General features: G+C 38.9%; 1 protein-coding gene across 5 annotated transcripts in view; it reads left to right on the top strand.

Annotated features, from left to right (window-relative positions):
• The window catches only part of MYO1B (myosin IB), a 167,654-nt gene that overhangs the window by 113,431 nt on the left and 32,638 nt on the right, over positions 1-21,585 (top strand). For all 5 annotated transcript variants that reach the window (XM_010948705.3, XM_074364255.1, XM_074364254.1 and 2 more), the window contains exons 12-17: positions 3,902-3,988; positions 4,753-4,818; positions 14,219-14,323; positions 16,347-16,409; positions 19,723-19,923; positions 20,988-21,214. In XM_010948705.3, the coding sequence (XP_010947007.1) occupies positions 3,902-3,988; positions 4,753-4,818; positions 14,219-14,323; positions 16,347-16,409; positions 19,723-19,923; positions 20,988-21,214 (749 nt within the window). The remainder of the gene's footprint in view (positions 1-3,901; positions 3,989-4,752; positions 4,819-14,218; positions 14,324-16,346; positions 16,410-19,722; positions 19,924-20,987; positions 21,215-21,585) is intronic.

The following is a 21,585-nucleotide window of genomic DNA, read 5'->3' as shown; positions in this document are numbered from 1 at the left end:
ATAAGGGACTTAACTTCATCAGGAGAAATTTGCTGAGAGCCTGTACAGCACAAGCCCCGTGTAGACCATTAGTAGACACAGAAGGGATTCAGGAGGACTTCCGGAGAAGACAGTTTCTGAGCCAGTCTTTGAAGGATTTAGAAGTATAAAGAATGGGCGAAAGGGCACTTCAAAAAGAAAACAGTGAGAGAAGCCAGGTTTGGAGTACAGATCAGGAAAGGGTTGATCAAGTGTGACTGTAGCTTTAGATATGTGAAGAGGATTCAAAGCAGGGTGGCTGGAAGGGTCGTGTTTGGAGTCAGAGAGTGGAGTGTCTGCAGCAGGGATTCTCAGACTGGAGGGTGCAACAGAATCACCTGGAGGGCTTCTTAAACACAGTTTTCAGCCTTGCGCGCAGAGCGTTCGGTTCAGTAGGTCTGCAGCAGGACCGGAGAATTTGCATTTCTAGCAAGTGCAGAGGTGCTGCGGCTGCTGTTCGACCCAGGGATCAGGCTTGGAGAACATTTCAATAGCCAGAGTGGGGACCGTGAGGTAGAAAGTGGTGCGATGAGGAAAGTCTATTTCAGAAGGCCCTGTAGGAATATTTCATATATATGTGGGATATATACGTGGACTATAAATATATGGAGTATATATATGGGTATATATGGAGCATATATATATTTTTGGTCTGTTTTTATTATGTGCCTTACTCATGCTTTTTAATCATCCTTTATAGAAACCAGGCCCAGGTGCCTCTTATTTTTATAAGCTTGGGTCACCTTGCATCACTGGGTAAAACTTTTCCACATTCTTTTAACCTTTGGCGTAAAAGAATTTGGCTTGAGATCTTTGATTATTCAGCTCCTTTTTCAAGTTTTTTTTTTTTTTAATTGTAGGGTTTAGAGTATTTGTTTCTACCAGTCTTACTGCCCAGAAGGTTTTGATTGCTGTGAGACATGATTTGATTTATTAACTTTTCCTCATAGCTTCAATTCCTGGGCCCTGTTATCATCTTTATTGCCCTATGCCTCATTTTCCCCAGGCATTTAGATCTTTCCCCAGATATAATAATTCAGCTAACACTGAGATAATAGAGACTCAAGACAGAGTTCTCATTCAGCGTCTACCTTATACTCGCTCCTTGGCTTCCAGGGGCCTCTGTAATCTGAATCTGCACAGCTTGTCTCCATTTATTCCCTGCGAGCTCTAAATGCCATACTGATCTTTCCCTGGGGCTTTTGCTCCTGCTTGCCCCTCACCCTCACGTCATTGCTGATTCCTCGTGCCTACCTAAATGGTCCTCTAATAGCACCTCAACCAGGGAGCCTTCCTGGATCACACAGGCCTCTGATTCTCTGTCTCTGAACTCCTTTTTCTTCTGCAAACTCCTTTGGAACCTGCACTCTAATTGTTAGGCTCACTGGTTTGAGCTCCCACGCTCCACTGTAAGCTCCCGGAGGATGGGCCCCATGTCCCTGCCCCTCTGTGTCACCACTTATCCTGCTGGCCTGGGTCACGCCTGATCCTGGTCATCACTGAAGTACATCCCACCTGGGATTCTTCTTGGTGAGCCTCATGCAGCTGCAGAAATGCGTAGTCTTTTCATTTGTGCTTAGAATCTGAGATGGTGAGTCAGCACACTCAGTGTCTTCTCTCATTCCTCCGCACCTTGTTAGTGATCCTTAAATGGAGCAAACCTTCATGCCCTTACTTTGGAGGATATTATAGTGGAAATTAGGTGACTTGAATCAGACTCAAGAAGTTACGGGTAGGGGGAGGGTATAGCTCAGAGTGGTAGAGGGCATGCCTAGCATGCGCGGGGTCCTGGGTTCAATCCCCAGTACCTTCATTCAAAAAATAAATAAGCCTAATTACCTTCCCCATTAAAAAAAATTGAAAGAGAAGTTACAGGTCGCACACTGACAGGACCTGGGGCCAGATACAGCTCAATGGGCATATTTTTTTTGATGAATATTTGAGGAAAGGGTAGTTTTTAATGTTTGTTTTGTTTTGTTGGCTTACTTTTTAATTTTTGAATTTGAATGCCTTTAACCTGGCCGGCATCTTCCAGCCCCCTCAGATCCCACTGCTTCCCGATCGTTTCTATCATGCAGTCCCTGGAAGCATCTGAATTTGAGACTCCTGGCCTAAGTATTTGTTTGAAGGAAACAAAGAAGGTTAATTCTGGCTGTGGATACACTTTAAAAACTATAGAGCAGTTTACCAGAATAAGTTGTCACTGTTAGTTCAACTGCATACTGAAATGGTGGTTTGCTGAAAGTAGATGGCATAGAATAAAGGAAGCTGGATGATGTGATGATGAAATAGGGTCTGTTTACAAATGAGTAGTGTTTGGAGATAACTTGAATGTATAAGAAGAAAGGAGAAAGGGTTAAGGATGAATTATACAGGCTCACGAGGCAGTCATAGAGGAAGAGGATACTTCAAAAATCATAATTATAAATACACCTATAGACTTACTATGTGCCAGGCACTTACATTACCTATTTTAAGAGAATAAAAAATAGAAGAAGAAAGGGTATTAAAGAAAGGGCATTCATTTAAATTAAGGTTTCTTTCTTTGTGTCAGCATTTTACATACATTTTTTGCTGTGGAATTATTACTTCTCCTCCCAGCACCGCACCTCCCACCCCATGAATAGTAGGCTTTATTTTTTGCCAACTTCTAGGTGAATTTTCTAACCCTCACTGGAGTAGCTGCCTGAGACCTAGGGAGAAATTCTGGGATTAGCATGGAGGTATCAGTTAAAGGGAAAAGGTACTCTCTTTCCAGCAGCAGTGCATTTCCAGGAGAGAAGTTTTTACTCTTCATTTAGGAAGAATTGCAGAGAAAGAATTTTTACATAATCTAATAAATTGTGTTCTTTATTAAAAAATAACGATGTAATGATTTACTTTAATACCCAACTTTCTACTTATAAACAATGAAACACACACACATATGGCCAGAGTGTTAAAAACAGCAGCAAAACCTCCAGCTTTCCTTCCCTGGGGCCCGTTTCTTCTTGGGCTGCTGCCGCCCATCTCTGGGCTTCCCGCCTCCCCGAGCACTGGTATCAAACATTACTTACTGCCCACTCGGCGCCCATATGTTTAAGGGTAGTTAGGTTTTTCCAACCAAACCCAACTTTCTCTGGCCTTTGTATTGTTAGTCAAGGTCAGAGAGACATAAGTGTCTTCTGCCTCTTTGTCGAGTAGCTGTGAACAGCTTTCAAACAAATAGATAAGCAAATAAAAGGGTTTTATTTTTATTATACGAAGTGTTATCCAACAACATGTTATACTGCTTATTATGAAAGATTTTTTTAAATGCTCAGAAGGTCGAATGAAGAAGAATATTTACAGATCAGTCAAAACCATTTTAATATATTTCCTTTGAGTTTCCTAAATGTAGTGGTTTAAGAAACAATAGTTGTCACTATATTAAATCTATAAGTTTTTTATTTTCACAAAACATAACTTTTTCATTTCATTATCTAATTTTCTTAATGATCATTCAAAATGACTGTAACTTCCCTTCCAGTGGGTGCTTACTTACTTATTTTACTATGCCCCTGTTGTTGGACTTCTAAATTGCTGTGGTTTTTCTCTGTTCCATAACATTGAGATGGATATCTTTGTGGAGAAAACCTAGCAATATTTAGAACTAGTTTTCTGGGATACGAAGAAGTGTAATAACCGGGTATAAACAATTTGCCCGATTTTCTTAATGGCCTAACTGTTCATCCAGAGTACAATAGAAATGCTCTGAAAGAGATTTGAAATAAAAGAGCTTTCATGTAATATATCCACTATCATATATATCAAATAAAAGATTTTTTTTAAATCTTCATTAATTTATTGAAATTAAGCATTGTGGTAATTGTGGTTATTGAGCTTTGCCTTTTCTTTTTAATAGGCTTATTATGCCCGTGATGCTCTGGCTAAAAACCTCTACAGCAGGTTGTTTTCCTGGTTGGTAAATCGAATCAATGAAAGCATTAAGGTACTGAATCTCTATACCAAATGAATCAGTTGTAATAAATGGTATTCAGAGTATAAACATTAAATTGAGTAAGGTATTTTCATTTTATAATTAGGTAATTGATTACCACCTGCAAAGAGTATTCCTTGGAAAGAATTTACCTTGTATGGTATTGAAATTTGTCAGCAGTTCTATTTTGTTTTGCCTTGTATTATAAGAAATCTCACCCGTGAATAGTCTGATGGTCTTTGCAGAGTTACTGTGAGAGGCAGCAGCCCAGGTCCTGGTTGCGGCTCTTCTACTGACTAGTTGTACACACTTTGCTGAAGAAGTCACTTGACCTCTCCAGCTACTAATATGTTCTTCAATAAAATGAGGGTACTGGACTCGGTGATTTTGAGGCACCCTGCCTGTTGTAAGATTCAATGATCTCTTTTTTTTTTTATAATTTAGCGTGTAATATAGCATCTAATAAAGAAGGCATGATAATACCTTCTTTAGAGAAGTCTGTTATTTAAATCATTGCTATATTAAAATTTTATTAATGATAGCTATTGTTAACAAATTGTTATTAAATTAGTAAATTAAAAAATAAACTATTATTAAAATTTCTGAAAGATTCCATACCAGTATCCTATCTCATATGTTGAACAAACCTAAATTATAATTTTTCTCCTAAGTTTTGAAACACAGTTAACTTGTAATAGATGTGTATATTCCTTGGTATACTTTTAGTGTTATATTTCGTGCTTCAACTAACCTATCAATCTGAAACTTTTCTTAAGGCACAGACAAAAGTGAGAAAGAAGGTCATGGGTGTTTTGGACATTTATGGCTTTGAAATTTTTGAGGTAAGCTTTTTTTTCTATTTTTGAAAATTATCATTATTAAGTGGAACAGTTGGAAATTTAAATCACATATTCTGTAGGTAGCATTTAATATGATTCATGTGACTTTGAATCTACAGATAACCTTTGTAAAGATGTAACAAAATGTTTGTGTGTGTGTGTGTTTGTGTTTTAAGTGCAGAGGTCCAGCATGCTGGAGAGGGTGCTGTTTAAAAAGACCTTCTTATATTAGTACTTGACTTTTGAAATTGCAGATTCCAAGTTCTTACTGTGAAATTTCCACCAGGTATATGGCCATTATGTCTATAGTCATTTGTTCATTTGTAGGTTGCTTGTAAGTGAGGTAGGATGGTGCTGTGAAAAAAGCCAGGAATGGCAGCGCCAGATGCTGGCCCCTTCATCTCCACTGGATTCAGGCAGAGCGGGTCTGGATTACATGATTTGTTAGGGTTTACCCAGGACTCATCCAGCTGTGCTCTTCCAGTATGAGTTCTGCTGCAAAGGTTGAAAAAAACTTCTACTGAAGTTCATAATGAATTTTTAAAAAAGACTTCATGCTTATTAAGAATTAAATATTTAAACATTATAGACTTATGCTAGAATTTCCTTTAGGAGCTGTTTTTAAAGGACCTTTTAAAATACGTACTCTCACTTTTGGGAGTAGTGTTTTAGTTGGTTCAGGAAAATAAGTAGGTCAGGCTCCACCTTTCTTAATTCTCCCCACAAGTGATGATTTGTGAATTCCTTTAAACAAGCAGGCCCTACTGAGAATGAAATGACCACCCAAAGAATTTACATGTTCCAAATTATCAGGTTCACGGAGTCAAGGGACAAACATCAGCCCATTCCCTGCAGCTAAGCCAAGCCTTTCTAGGAAACACCTTTTACTTACAACATTTATTTGGGGATAGTACCTCTCCTTGCTTTATCTAGTGTTGAATAATTACTGAGGACTGTCTTGCAAGGATTGTGGTAAGTGTGATGTACGTTGGCTGATTTAATTGTCACAACAGCCTCATGAAGTAGCTGCTACTATTATTTCTGTTTTACAGATGAGAAGGTGAGGCTCTGAAGGTCAAGTAACTATTCCAAGGTTACACGGCTACTAACTGGCAGGCTCAGGACCTAAATGTTAGGCTTCCTTGATAAATGGTGCAGGGCCTTCTACAGGGCTTTTCTTCCCTTTTCTCCAGAAACTCACACGGTTCCCAACATCTGGAAATAAGGAAGAGTCCCAAATGCTTTAAGTCTCTGATGCTCCCTGCTTCTGCGCCTTTGTCATCATTCCATGCTCCTGGCCAGTGTGGGGAAGCCTTCCTGGAGTCCCTCTGTGCGCTGGAGGCTGGGTGTGGGCCACTCATACTCTTTGCTGCCCTAGAAAACTGCCCTTCAGCACAGTGTCTGCTTATATAGGTGCCCCTTTAGCAGACTCTGCAGAGGAAGGCTTCCAGTTCCTTGTTTTTCGTTTTTGTTCTTTTAAAAAGGGAAGAATTCAAGATTTGTAAGAAAGGAGAATTGCTTGAGTCTACTCAGAAGTCTACTCTTTCTGGCAAGACAAGTTACTGTCACTAAGTGGATACTAAATCTCAAAGTCATTCTTCACAGTTTGCAGGGAAAAAGATTTCTTACCTGGCACACTGCTGATCTTTATTTAGATGGTCTCATTAACAGGGCAAAAACAGAGATCTCCTAGCAAGTTAGAAGAAAAAGTTATATTCAGTGATATTTCTAAAATCAAACTGATTTTATTTTTATTTTGCCAGAAAAAAAATTGTTAATCCTTAAATCAATGGGCAGGTGCTTAATGTCACATCACACAGTATATGGAAACTTTAAAAAAAAAATTGGATCGTGATGGGACATTGGCTTGGTTTCATCTTCCAACGTGTCCTAAGATCTAATTAGCCATGAGAAAAGAGAACCCCACAGTCCTCAGGGAACTGAGTGAACCCTCATGAGCAATTTGACCAAATAAGTAAGAGAATCATTTCTTCAGTATTTATTCAGTGCCTGGTACGAGCGAGATTCCAGCAGTAAACAAGGCAGAGGTGTTCTTGCCTGCATGGAGCTTATGATCTTGGTCCTAAAATTGAGGGTCTGTTGCTAGCTGAGGACAAATCCTATCTGGTAGGAAGATCTAATCAGGAAACTAGATTACTTTTTAGAAGTGTTTGCTACAGACCTAATCAGAACAGAATTTAGATGTTCCAAGTAGAAACATCCTGTAACTTGCCACTGAGTGAAACACCCTTTAGCAAACCAGTAATATTTTCCCCTTATGGTTAATTCAGGTTTCTCTATAAGCCCATCTTTCTGAGCATGCTTCACTTCTGCAAGTTGTATCACCATTTTTCTCAACAGTGTTGCAATTATGGACTTTATGAAAATGCCTGCATTGTGTTTCTAAACGGTCTTCTTCGTTTCTTTAGAGGAACATACTCCAGCTCAAGTTCTCAAACTTAGCTGCATGTTGGAATTACCTGGGGAGCTTTTGAAGATTCAAATGTCCAGGCTGCACCGAGGCCAGTAAATCAGAATCTCTGGGTGCAGAGTCCCAGCAGGAGTATTTTAAAGCTCCCGGGTAATCCCAGTGTACAGTCAAGGTTGAGACCAGCTGCTCTAGTAAACAGGAGTCTTCAGAGTGAACGGTAAATTCCAAGCGTATGTGGTCCTCTTGCTCTTTGACCTTTACACAAGATGCCCTTGTAAAACATCCCGCCTCACCTACAGTTCATCTTAACCTAAATGTAATCTATGTATATGTAATATTTCTAAAGCCAAACAGGATACATTTTTACTCTTTTTAAACAGACGTTTCAGCAAATACCAAATCCAACCAGTCATATGCCTATAGTAAATCTTATGATGGCCGTAAAATCTTTAGAACTTAATTTCCCTTCCCCATGCAGTAAATGCTTTTTCTTTCCAGTTTCTTGAGACAATGAAGATTTACTTTTCATTATAGTTAATTGTTCTCTTCATTTTCCTGCCTAAACCTTCTCAGATTAATCTCTCAAACATCTTGATTTTTAATAATCTATTTATGTATTTTTTATTTTATAAAAGATTTGGTTGGGCACTCTTAAGATACATTTACCTGCTTTCTGATACAGAATTAGAATTTTTTTTTTAATGTTTTCACATACGTACCCCAGATGCCATCATGTATTTGCTGGATTCTCAGCAAAATTGGAACACGTGGAAATGTCAGGGAGCTTCATGGGATTAACACTAAGCCAGATAATCGAGGACTTAAAAGCACCACAGGCCAGAGCACATGGGCTCAGAGTATGACTTAGGAAGAAGCATTCAGACTCCAACACATCAGTGCAAAAATGAAAATTTCTGAGATATTGTCTACTTGACTGGAAATAAACTGATAGAGTATAGAGGAAATTGTGCCTTGGTTCCTCAGTGAAAACTGACTGCAGAAATTAAGGTTCTGCCTTTTGGAAAGCCCTGGGCACCACTTTAAAAATTGGACAGGACACCAGAAAAAAATTTTTTTTGAATGTTTCTAATTCTGCCTCTTGACCCTACTGACAGTTCCCATGAGAACATTTTTCAGCTGAGCTGGTGGAACCTTTCATTTACTTTGGTCTGTCTCTAAATGGAAGAGGGAAACTGATGCATTAAACCATGGGATGATGACACACGGATTTGACTGCAAAACATTCCAGTGCCAGCCGGGTGAATAGCTCTGCCTGGCTGGCCACATGTGATCTGATGTCAGTTTGGAAAACAGATTAGTGGAATATTGATACTAAAAATAAGGTGAAGTGAATTAAAGTTCATTGAGGAGAAAAATCTAGCTATAAATCCTAGTAGAACATAACCAGTTTTGCAAAGGAAGGTAATTATAATCCACACACTCCAGGTCTACACAATGAAGTCTGGATATTCTTGCAACTGAAAACATGGCCCTAGATCTCTGAGGAATACTTAACGGCATCTACGTAAAGATAACAAATGCTGTTCTTTAAAAAAATGAAATGAAATTTAAAACAATGTTGGGCAATTTAAATTGATTCTTTTTTCTAAGTACTTTTCTAGGTCTTAAACTGGACAGGTAGTTTACTGTAGGGGGAAATCTGTCTGTGTCCTGTAGTCCAAAGCGGAACAGCAGTGGCTGAGTACTTCACTTTTCATATGATCTAGTTTGTTTTACAGGCAAAATGCTAGTTACTTTGAATCAGGCTCTCTTACTCATCTTGACCTTAGAGCCTCATTGAAAGTGGCCATGTATAGTAAGGGTCTGGTAGGCTGGGTGTAATGACTGTTTCAAGTAAAACAGTCTAATATTTGGGGAGGTGTCAGTGTCAGCAAGAGGAACTGGTAAGTTCGTCTCATGATTATAGGATTTGTTTTCTAAAATATTTTTAGAATATTGATTCCAGTTATAGGTGACACCTTTTGTTCCGGTTTTTTGCCTTTAACTTTTGTCCTTCATGTGCTAGAGAACTTAGAGTTGAAGAAGAAGGAGACAATTTAAAGTAGATTGTAAAACGGAAATGGTGAGAATTAATACTGTTCATCATGCAGATTGCTCATTCATCATTGCTCTTGCTTTAACTTTTTAAATCAAAGCCTATTTTAAAATATTAAGAGCACTGTAACCCTAAAAATTTCCTAAAATTGACCATATTTGGATGTGTACCTGGAAGAAAAATGTTTTATATTTAAAGGGAAGTTTTCTGTAACTTCTGCTAGTGTTCAATTTGGGGAATGTCTGAAAAGGAGAATACATAATGCTAAAATGTTTTTCTCTTATTTTGAGGATAATTTTTTCAAGTTTACTTTCTGGGGAAAAAAAGTAGTTCTTGGATTTGGGGTCCATTTCTTAACATGATTTTTAAAAATGGATTGCATAAAAATGGATTTTTAAAGTGCATCACGTTTTTCTGTAGGAACAGCATTGTAATTGGGACTGCCCAAGGGCTTTCCACCAAGCCAATCTTTGCTAGGACCTGCAGCACATTTTGAAGCAGTGATATAGCCCAGCTCCTCTAAGTGCTGTTACACTTAGAAAGTTATAACTTAGATAAATACACTATTTCACCCTCTATGCAGGAGACTTCATTGTATGTGAAATATGGAACCCCACCCAACTTGTTATATCCAAAATTTGACCTCAAATGAAAGTGATGAACTATGAGAAGTGTCAATTAAATATATAATTGATAGCAGTGTTTGCTTAAGTGAGTCATGGTCTTTGTGCTTGAACTGCCCACCCTCACCCCCCGCATCTTTCCTATCCACCATCCTAATGACAGAGATGACAGAGCTGCGTCCTTTACTTTACATTTTCCTTCCAATCTTTATTGTTTTTAAAGAGGATAAGATTTAAATATCTATCTTAAAGTGTATATCATTAACCTTATTTATTGCTGAGAATATACAAATGTGGTAACAGGCCAGTATTTCTGATCCATCTTTCAAAATCATCCCAAGTGGAAACTCATGGTTGATATTTAGGAGTATGAACTCTATTGGGAGTAAGATTTTCTGTGTCTTTGATGTTGGAAAGATAGATTCAAACTCTGGAATTCTTTTTTGTGGGGGGAGTGGGCAATTAGGTTTATTTATTTATTTATTTTTAAAGGAGGTCCTGGAGATTGAACTCAGGACCTCATGCATGCTAAGCATGCACTCTACCGTTTGAGTTATACCCTCCCCGCCAAACTCTAGAATTCTTGATAGAAGCCCTAGAGTTTAAAATTTTGGTGTGTTTATTAGTTATATACTTCTAAATATCATAAGTGCTTACTACCTCAATTTACATTTAGTGAATACAGCATCAAACCCAGATATCTCTCTGTTTCCCTGTGTTTTCTAGAACAGCCCAGCAGGGGTGGAGGCAGTTCTGAGCTTCATTTAAGGGTACTGTCTGATGGAAAGTTCAGGGTGTGCTTGTTGGAAGATGTTCCCCAGAGTTTCAGTGTTATCCCTCAGTCTTTAGGGATAAGTGTGCATTAGACAGTGGAGAAAAATTCCATGCATGGAGCCTGGGTAGAAAACTGGACGGAGAGGAGGTGAGTCATCCATGGGAGCAAACTCCTGCCCACTTCCTCTTTTGAAGACTGATTCATGAACTGACGTGTACAAGAGAGTGCCCGGCTTAGGGATTGCTGGCCACCCACATGCTTCTTGACGAACCAAAACTATATCCAAATACCGAGTTGCCTTGGAGTCTTCATATTCATGTGATGATTCCTAGACCCAGTTCAGCTATTTTATAAAGGGGAGCAGGAAAACCTGGTGATACTTAATGTCTGTATAAATGGAGAAATGCCTTGGACTTGTGCAAGCCGCAGCTATATGAACTGTTACCAGACTGTTCCTTAATTTCCTGCAAATTATACATTTGTGCAATTTATTTTTAACGATTTGTGAAACTTCCCCCAAATTTGGACAACGTCAACAACTTAAACATGGATCACAGGAAATGTGATTGCCTTCATTTTCAGCATTAACGAATCGCTCGGGCAATTCATGACTTGTTTTGGAGGCCGTGAGGTGGGTTTGTGATAGATGCTGATAATATTTCTGTGGGGAGGTAAGCTGGCTTGTGCCTTGATGGTTATGCTCTTTGATTTTGGGTTTTGCTCTTTATGCAGTGGAGTGAGGTCAGAGAGTGAAATTTTTGTCTCCAGAACACTCTCCGTACCCTCTTATTTGTATCTGAAGGGGAGACACAGCACGTGCAGCGCACAGTGGGTTGCCATGGTGGGAAAGGGGAGATGCTCTAGGTCTTTCTGAATCTCTTTACCCTTTCGGTGCCTCTGTCCCTGAGTCTTTGGGTTGATGTATCAGACACATCTGATTTTTCCTGATAATTTAAAAGTATTAGGTTCTGAAGCCTTAGGACTTGAAGCAAGTTATATTGTGAAACTATTTTATACGGTCAAACTGTTTTGTATCCTGAATAGCTCTCACCTAGCACAATCACAGTTCAGACACCACATGCAGGTATCATGGTCCTGTCTTTTGAGTTGATGGGACATGTGTCTTGATCTGAAGTTTTGTGCCAATCAGAAATCGAACCTGGGTGGTAAAATCTGTCATTTGCACTGATGAATAACTATCAGTGAGTGTTTACTTTTAGAAGTTCATTGCCAATTAAGAACTGACTGCATTTTGTGTAATCTGTCCCTTTGTGCACCAGAATGCAGTAAGTATGAACTGTTTGCAGTGCCAGTCTGTTGCATGCTCCTGTGTTAATAGCTTCTCCAACTGTGTGAACTTTGCAGTAAATGGCCATTGATTAATTGTGTGTGGATATGAAACGTGGAATTCGTACAAGGACTTACAAAATCAAGGAGACATTTATTTTAGCTCTAACTTACTCCTTAGGTTGTGTGGTAATTGTGAAGCTTTGCCTCTGGTTTCTAATCTGCTTGTGTGTATTTCATAGTGCTGTTCTGGGCATGTCCCTCCCACTGTTCACAGCCACGCAGTGTGTCTCAGGACACCGGTTGCTCTGCCCTTCCTTTTCCTCATTTGTTACCATTTGAAAATTTAGCAGAATTTTGTTTATATAGCTCTTGGGCACAGACTTGTTGAATAATAGAAAGGATTTACTCCATGAATTCATTTTCTCAAAAAACCAAAGATCTGCTCATACAAATCACTAAAATTTTAATTTTATTTGTAAGTTTTAATTTTGGGTAGTGGCAGTCTGTAAGGATATATTTTACCAAACTAAGAAAGTCAGACTTTCTCATAAAGAAATGGCCTCATACTGATTATAATAATAACAAGGCATCTATATCAGATCGACTTCAGCTGCTAAGGAACTTTGTTAAGCTCTAAGGATTGGAGCCCATGTTTTTTTAGTACTTGACGTGAAAATGAGTACTGGGAAGTGACCTTTGTGTCTAAGACTATCTTTGATGAATGTTTTGGTAGTAAATGTGGACCTTTTAAGCAAGAATCTTCAGTGTTTTAAAAAAAAAAACTTTTATCTTCAATTACATTTCACGTTAAAAGATTAGTTGGTGATAATGTGTATGTGTCATTTACGGCTTAGCGTTCACTGGTGATTTGAGTTCACTGACGATGAGACATTCTTAGCCAACTTGCAGGAAAGCGTGTGGTCAGATGCTGCATCCTAAGTATCGTGTTAAAATTTGTCCTGGGTGGGACCGAGGTTGATTTTGGAAGATCAACTTTCAGAAAACTCTGTGACTTTTTGCTTTCACCATTTATGGAAGGATCTGAAGGCCGTTGCTCTGCCTTCGCAGGGAGAGGCAAGGTTCAGTGCTGCCTCGCAGCCCATTAGGCCGGGACTGGCTGCCTCGGGGAGAGAGGAGTCTGGTTTATGAGTGGTAGGCTCGCCGTCTCTCACTCCCACTGCCACCCTCTCCTTTCTCTGCAAAGAGGAGGACAGAGGTGAAAATAAAAGTTTTGTCACCAGATCGGCCTCTTCCTGATGGTGCCGTTGTTGGTGAAGTGTATTTATCCTACAGACGTGCATTTTTGTGCCTTCGGTAGTACAACAATACATTAAGCCCTGAGGATTGTTCGGAAATGATGTAGACCTGAATCATAGGCGATAACTGATATGAAGAAGAAACTACTGAGAATCCTAAGGGTGATAAATGTGTGAACCTTCTGAGAGGGGAGATTTGCTTCTAGCTCAGAGGTGGTTTTGATGTGCTGACTCCTTTGAGTCTGTATTTTGTGGGCACTTCATTTGTTGGTTCACTCATCAGATATGCGTTGAGTGTTTGCTGGGTGCAAGGTGCTGCAGTTCACCCATTGGTGAACAAGAGGCCTAGAGTCAACCCTTGCCCTTAAGGGATGTCCTATCTAGTGAGACGTAAATATGAAACTGATCAGGACATGTGTGTACACTTGTATATGCATATATACAAATAAGAGCATGATTTTTCAAAAGTGCTCGTATGTAAGAGTCAGAGTGAGGGATCTGATCCTGGGTCGGGGAATAAGAGGTCAGATCAGGAAGACTTTGTTGAGCTCCAGAGTTTCACCTGAGAGTGGAAGACTGAACACTCAGGTGACAGATTATAAATCTCATTGTTTCTTTTCTGATTCTTCAGGGGAAAATATATTTCTTCTTTTCTTTTTCTTTCTTTCTTTCTCTCTCTCCCTCTCTCTTTTTTTTTTTTAACCACGTGTTGGGTGCTTATTTGTCAACTAAAATTCTTCATTCTCCAAATACTGCATAACTCGTGTATCCTCCATTCATTCACTTGACCCATGAATTGCTCTCCGAGTGCCTGCCACGTGCAAGCTTGTGTCCGGGAGCTGTGTGCTGGGCCGCAGTTAGATCTGCAAGATGGCGTGTGACGTTTCTCGTGGATGGAGGTGTTAGAGCAGCATTGCTGGGGGAGCACTGATGGCATGCTTTGTAAGACCGTCTTCATTTTTCTCCATTTAGGACAACAGCTTTGAGCAGTTCATTATTAATTATTGTAATGAGAAGCTGCAGCAAATCTTCATTGAACTGACTCTTAAAGAAGAACAGGAGGAGTATATACGAGAGGTAATGTTGAGAAAATTTTTTAAATATTCCTTTTTTACTCATAATACAAATTCTAGATTCAGAAGACTATAAACATAGTTTAGCCATACTGTGTCTTTTAAAAATTTGTTTGGTATGACATCTAACTGGAATTTTCTTTTCTACTCTGCTGCTAGTGCCCAGGACAATGCTTGGCATATAGTAGGTGCTCAGTGAACATCGGTTGACTGACGTGCCACTGGCTGCAGTGCAGTGAAGTAAAATAATATCCTGTTAAGGAACTAGTCCGAGATGAATGGACACATAACTGTGGTACATCCATACAAAGGCATACTACTCAGCAATAAGAAGGAACAAACAATTGATACAGTAACAAAGGAATCTCAGATGCATCAGGCTAAGTGAAAGAAGCCAAACTCAAAAGGCTACACATGCTTGATTCTATTTCTGTGTCATTCTATAAAAGGCAAAGCTATAGAGGCAAAGTGATGGGGACAGAACGATCAGTCGTTGCCAGGGGATCAGAGTGTGACCTCCAGGGGGCAGCACGGGGGGATTTTGGAGGCTGATTGTGGTGGTGGTTACCTGACACTACACATTTGCCAAAAACAAAGAGAACTGTATATCAAAAAAGTCAATTATCATGTATATAAATTTGAAAATATTTTGAAACTTTGTTCAGTCTTGAAAAGCATTAATTTTCTAAAATCTTACAATAAAAACAGGTATCATTTGTTGAGTGTTTACTATATGCCAAGTATTATACTAGTGTTGTGGGTGGATTATCTCAGTCAATATAGTTGGAAAATAATCAGAAGAAATATATACAAAGTCCTTACATCCTTAATTGTAAAATACATACTTGATTTTCACCTTTCATTTTTTAATAGAAAATGTTTTTCTAAGTATAAAACTTATTTATTTCAGAAAAAAAGAAATTTTGTTGTATCTATTATATTTTTGTTTCCTTTTCATTTATTTGCTTTAATATTTTAGTAATATTACCTATTTTTCTTCATTTTCTGTAGGGTCATTTTAAGTCATTAAGAACACCGAATCCTCTTTTTTGGCCTCTCCATATAGATTTTTCTAATGTGATTATTATCCCCAGCGATTTAGTAAAATAACTCATCTTCTCAAAAGCTAAATTATAAATATTTCATCTTTCATTAAGAATGATCATCATGCTTTAGAAAGGTTTTATACTTGAGTGGCACCTTTTTTAACGTAAACATCCTAAAAGCCAGATTCATTCTCTTCCTGTCTTCTCATTATAAAGAGACTGTCCAAACTTTGATCTGTAACTTAAAACAGTTTGTACAGATTGTCTGAAACACTTCTCAGAGTGTATAGGAAGATCCCTGGCGTGCCATATGAATTAACTTTCTTCCCCTTAGAAGAAAAATAAATGTTTACACTTACGGACAGAGTGTAAGCAGATACAGAATGATTACATTTGGCCTCCCAGCTTTGGCTTTGTAGCTAGTGTTGGAACCAGCGGAGAGGTTTCCATGTCTTTCCTTATGTTGAAAATACTTGGTCTTAGCACGGTTCTATTTTTACATTGGAAATAGTCAACAACCCTACAGCATGGGATTGACCCTAAAATTAATTTCTTCCTTGTGATACAAATTAGGAACAGAAGAATGTAGGCCTTAGATTCTTGGGATCAAGTTCTGACTTGTTTCCTTATAAACATCGTAAATATACACAAAGTGATACTGACTACTGACCCAAGGGCTTGTTGAGTAAATGGCGTGGGGCCAACACAGCGCATGGGAAATCGCCATGGATGGGAGAGTGGACGGGGAGGCTCTCCCAGCACAGGTCAAGGGCGTTGGTTCCAGTCAGATCGTGTCAGTGCTGAGCTGCTGCATTCCAGAAGTTTTGGGAACCAGAAGATGACATTTGCTGCGTTGATATTATAAAGGAAGTTTTCAGAGAGGAAGTGGGATATGGTGAGACAGGCGAAGTCCTGAGTTACAGATGGTAGTGTTGTGGCATCATCATATGGAGTTTGATTTTGTCCTGTTTTCTTTTTCAGGGCATAGAATGGACTCACATTGAGTACTTCAATAATGCTATCATTTGTGACCTAATAGAAAATGTGAGTATTGGGTAGTTTTCTAAGGAATTTCTTAGTAATATAATTCACTACTTATGAATGCTCTCACTGCCTTCAATGTTAAGCTTTCGTATTTTCACCTTTTCAACACTTTTCTTTAGAGAACTGCGAAGTCCTGGGGACTTTTATTATAACCTTAAGAGATCATACGTAGTTCTTAAACACGTACGTAGACAGCTGGACGTTTTGATACATAGCCGGGACACTCCCCCCCCCACCCCGTGCTCATCCTGTTGCCAGTGACAGAGCCCATCCGTGACGTTCCGATGCCCTGCCCTTGGATGCACCCTTCTTTCTTGTGTGCTGGGAACCTAGCTCCCATCCACAGCTCCTGGAAATAGGATCACTGATCAAAGGAGATTTCAGAAAAAGAGCTGTTTGCCAAATCAAAATTTCCATTTCATTTCTAAAATTCTAGTGATCTGTTAACAATATGTTCAGTGGTTTTTATCAATAATTGTTGGTGAGGATGTGGGGAAATGGTAGGTAACCCTTGTGCACTGATGGTAGGAATGTAAATTCATGTAACTGTTACAGAAAACAGTATAGAGGTTCCTCAGAAAATTAAAAATAGAACTAGTGTATGACCCGGGAATCCCACTCCTTGGGTATATATCCAAAAGAAACAGATTCAAGATCTCAAAGAGACATCTTCACTCCCATGTTCACTGCAGCTTTATTCACAATAGCCAAGATAGGGAAACCACCTAAGCGTCCGTCTACAGATGAATGGATAAAGAAGATGTGTATGTATACAATGGAATATTGTTCAGCCATGACAAAGAAGGAAATCCTGCCATTTGTGACAACAAGGATGGACTTTGAGGGCATTATGTTAAGTGAAATAAGTCGGAGAAAGACAAATACTAAAAGATGTCACTTATGTGTAGAATCTTAAAAAAAACAAACTTACAGAAACAGAGAATAAAATGAATGGTGATTGCCAGGGGCTGGGGGTAGGGGAAGGTGGGGAGATGGAGGCCAGAGGGTTCAAACTTCCAGTTACAAGATGAGTGAGTTCTGGAAATCTAATGTACTGCATGGTGATTATAGTTAACAATACCGTATTATATACTTGAAAGTGCTTAAGAGAGACTAGGTCTTAAGTGTTCTCACCACAAAAAAGAAATGGTAATTATGTGATGTGATGGAGGTAACTAACATTATGGTAGTGGTTGTTTTTCAGTAGATAAGCGTATTAAGTCGACATGTTGTATGCTTTAAATTTACAGTGTTTTATGCCAATTATATCTCAGTAAAGCTGGAAAAAAAGTTTTTGAATAAAAAACGACAAAAAACCTCCATGTTCAGGTTAAGATAAAGGAGGATAAAGGGACAACTTCAGGAGCTGAATTAGGTGGGCTCCAAGACCCAGGAGTGGCTGGTGTGGACCATGGCATTGCTTCAGGGAGATGAAGGGTTAGTGTGTGTGTGACTTCACTGGTGGCCAGGGGCCGTGGGTTTTTTCAGGTTACCAATGATGTATATGATAAGGCTTAAAGTGTGAAAAATTACTGTGTCATTTTTAGTCACCTTTCTGAATCTAAGATTTTTGTTTTTACATCATATTCTGTGGTTTATTATGAGTGGATTGCAGGAAAACTGATTTGTGTATAAAAACTGGGACTTACTTTATGCTTAGGGTTACTAGCACTCCTCCTGGTTTAATAACAAAGTATTTTGAAACAATGCATAAACTTCATTGTTCTAGTCTTTTCAGCTGTCAGTGTTAAGTGACTGCTGTGTTTCAGTGATAGAATCACAGGCTCTAAATGTCCAGCAAATCATTTTTTTTGTTCATCTTTAACAAGACCTTTTGGAAATTATATAATTAGTCGGTATCTTTTCCTTCAGTATTCAAAATATTCCTGAAAGCTGCATCTCTGATTAAATTGAACTTATAAAACAGTATTCTAAAGCATTACTGTTTTTCAGTTAAAAAATAATCTTTGTTTTGAAAAATTCAAACAACGTTGGAATGTGAACGCTAATATTCCACCTAAGCAATTCACAACTCTAGTCTAAAACCCCAGAAAATTGGTGGAATTCCTGAAAATTTTTTCTGGTAAATTTTGAGACCAAAGTAATTTGCTGTGGGAATTTTAACTTTCAGAAGTTGTGACTAGCACATTTTTCTTCATAAATTTGACGTTGTACTTAATTATTTTCCGTTAAGGAGGGAGGGGGGAAATGAGAACAGTGGTAATGCACTTAATTTAACTAGATTATCTCAGCCCAGAATTCCCTGGCATATATGATTAAAGAAACTCACGTTCACATAGGAGCCTGAGCACATAGAGGAAGTGTTTCCGTCCAGCATCACCTAACAATCATGTTTATTCTAAGGCTGTTAGGAGCACACTTGATTCCTGAGAGTCCACACTTCCCCCAGGTTTTGTGTGGAGTGAATAAATGCTGGTCAGAGGATGTCCCAGCCTTGTATGGAGAAGACGTGGAAGTGGGTGGGGCTGAGGGTCAGGGAATTGTTCTCTGTGGAATGGAGACGGATGGGCCTGGAGGGGCAGTCAAGGGACTTCAGCCTTTATTTAGCAAAGTAGAAGATTCCTGATTTTTCATTCAGTTTGGCTGGACTGACTGCTCTTGGGGTATATATGATCACAGGATCTGAATACCCAACAAGTTCTTACTCATGTTTAACATCCATTTCAAAATTTTATATGGAAGAAGAATTTTATTCTAAACAGGTATTCTTAAAACACAGCATTGATCGTTAAAAGCAGCATCCCAAATCACATCACTTCCCCCCACCCCCGAGAAAATAAACTTTATTTTGAACATAAGAACAGTTTGCAAACATGTGAAACCAATTTTCTTCTCAAGCTATGGATCGAATAATGATGGCCTTAGAAGACCATGGTTTGTGATTTATGGCCACACATTATAGAGGTAGTATTGTCACATTCGTTTTTGACTTTTAGATTTGTTTTTTAATCTTTGAGGTCTGACTTGTCTAAACAACGTGAATTTCAGTGATCAGCCAGTGAAGGTGGCTGAGGTGACTCCTCAGTCCTGTTCTGTGGGGGAGGCACCCTGGGGGAGGGGGAGATTCATAGAGACACTCCTCGCCTTCCCCTCACCCCCCACACCTGGGCCACTTTGGAGGAGGGCTGATTTCTGTGGCTTTTTGTTATTTGTTTTGATTCTCTGCTTCTTGTTGTGACTGAATGGAATTTTCTTGTGACTAAGTTGATTGTGTTCAATGGTATAATTAGGAATAATTATGAGAACAATACAGTGAGGAAGGAAGGAAACCTTTTTATTTCCTCTCTCCCAGAACACAAATGGAATCCTGGCCATGCTGGATGAGGAGTGCCTGAGGCCTGGCACGGTCACCGACGAGACCTTCTTGGAAAAGCTGAACCAAGTCTGCGCCACCCACCAGCACTTTGAGAGCAGGATGAGCAAGTGCTCCCGGTTCCTCAACGACACGTCCCTGCCTCACAGCTGTTTCAGGATACAGCATTATGCCGGCAAGGTATGGGCACTGCAAGACCCAGGCGGGCACCATGCCCCAGGGATGGCAGCCCCACCAGCGCCAAGAGTTTGCATGGAGCTGCTGGCATAGTAGAATCAGTAAATGTTGAGAAGAAATAGAATCTGGACCATGTTGAACAAAATCTTATGAGGACTGAGAGGTGGAAGGAAAGCCGGTAGACTTAATCAAGATTTCAGATTGATATTAAACATCGATTTTATTACTTTCAAGCTCCAAGCTATCCTGTAAGAAAGATTTATCAACACCAATAAAAGATTTGCCAGTAAAGATTAAGAGTCACTAAAGACTTACAGTCAGATTTTAAAAGCACAAAAAAATAAATAAATAAAAATAAAAGCACAAAGCATTTAGTGAAAATCATGAATTTTTAGATTGAATTTGAAACGACACTGGAGAAAATATCTACTTGTTAAAAAAATCTACTCTTTTATTCACTTGCTTAATATTTGGGGGAATTAATTAACATAAAGATAATGTTAAAAATAAGCTTGCAAAACTTCAAAGGGGAAAAATTTGATTATATATTTAGTAAAAATCATGTGTATAGTATCTACCTTTAACTTCAAAATTCAAACATGGTACTTTTTCATCCTATGTTACTGAAAGATACTTTCCTGGTCAGTTTCTCTGCTGGCTTAAAGTGTCTATGAAAATATCAGTGTTATCTCTATTTTCCCCCGTCTCCTTTTAAACACGCTAGAATTGGTACATGTAAACTAAAAAATAGAGGTAAAACCTCAAAAATACGCTTGAACACACAAAAAAATCCTAAAATCCTTTGAAAATGTTATGATAATATTTTTGGAGTTTATTCTTGCAAATCCTGTAGGGTAACAGAATTTATTTTGAACTCTTCTGTGATTTAGACAGATGGAATTTAAACTTGGAGGCTAATTTGGTATTAGAGTGTGACTAATGTCTTGGGGATTTTTTGATGGAGAAAGAAGAGGCTGCAGTATAGATAGTCTCGGGTTATTTTTAACAGTTGTTTGATGCTGTAGCGTGCAGAATATCAGCCGCTGAGTACCATGTGCTGCTTGTAGGTGCTGTACCAGGTGGAAGGATTTGTGGACAAAAACAACGACCTTCTCTATCGAGACCTGTCCCAAGCCATGTGGAAGGCCGGCCACGCCCTCATCAAGTCTTTGTTCCCCGAGGGGAACCCCTCCAAGATCAACCTGAAAAGGCCTCCCACAGCAGGCTCGCAGTTCAAGGCATCTGTGGCCACTTTGATGAAAAACCTGCAGACCAAGAATCCAAACTACATTAGGTATTTCTCTCACATAGAGCTCTCTTTGACCGTTCAGTTACGAAGGCACTCTTAAGGAAGGTCATTTTCTTGTTTGTTTAAATCTGAGTGTAGTCCAAGCAGAGGATAAAAGTAAGGTATTTATAGGTTAAATAATATGATGTCTTAGGTTTGCTTTAAAAATACTCCAATGCCTCCAAAATGAGGAATTTTAAAAAGGAAAAAAAGAAGTTGGTGGAGTGAGACTAGATACTTAATGAAATAGGGTTCTTGACACATGGAAGTTCTCAACTTTCTGGGTCTTTTTTTTTAATTTAATGACAAGTTAAACAAAATGTTAATTTTTTTTTCTGGTAAGGGTTTTGCATAAACTCTTATTGGATTCATTTTGG

The sequence above is a fragment of the Camelus bactrianus genome, chromosome 5, assembly GCF_048773025.1.
Source record: "Camelus bactrianus isolate YW-2024 breed Bactrian camel chromosome 5, ASM4877302v1, whole genome shotgun sequence".
Lineage (NCBI taxonomy): Eukaryota > Metazoa > Chordata > Mammalia > Artiodactyla > Camelidae > Camelus > Camelus bactrianus.
This window is presented reverse-complemented; position numbering and strand designations above follow the sequence as displayed.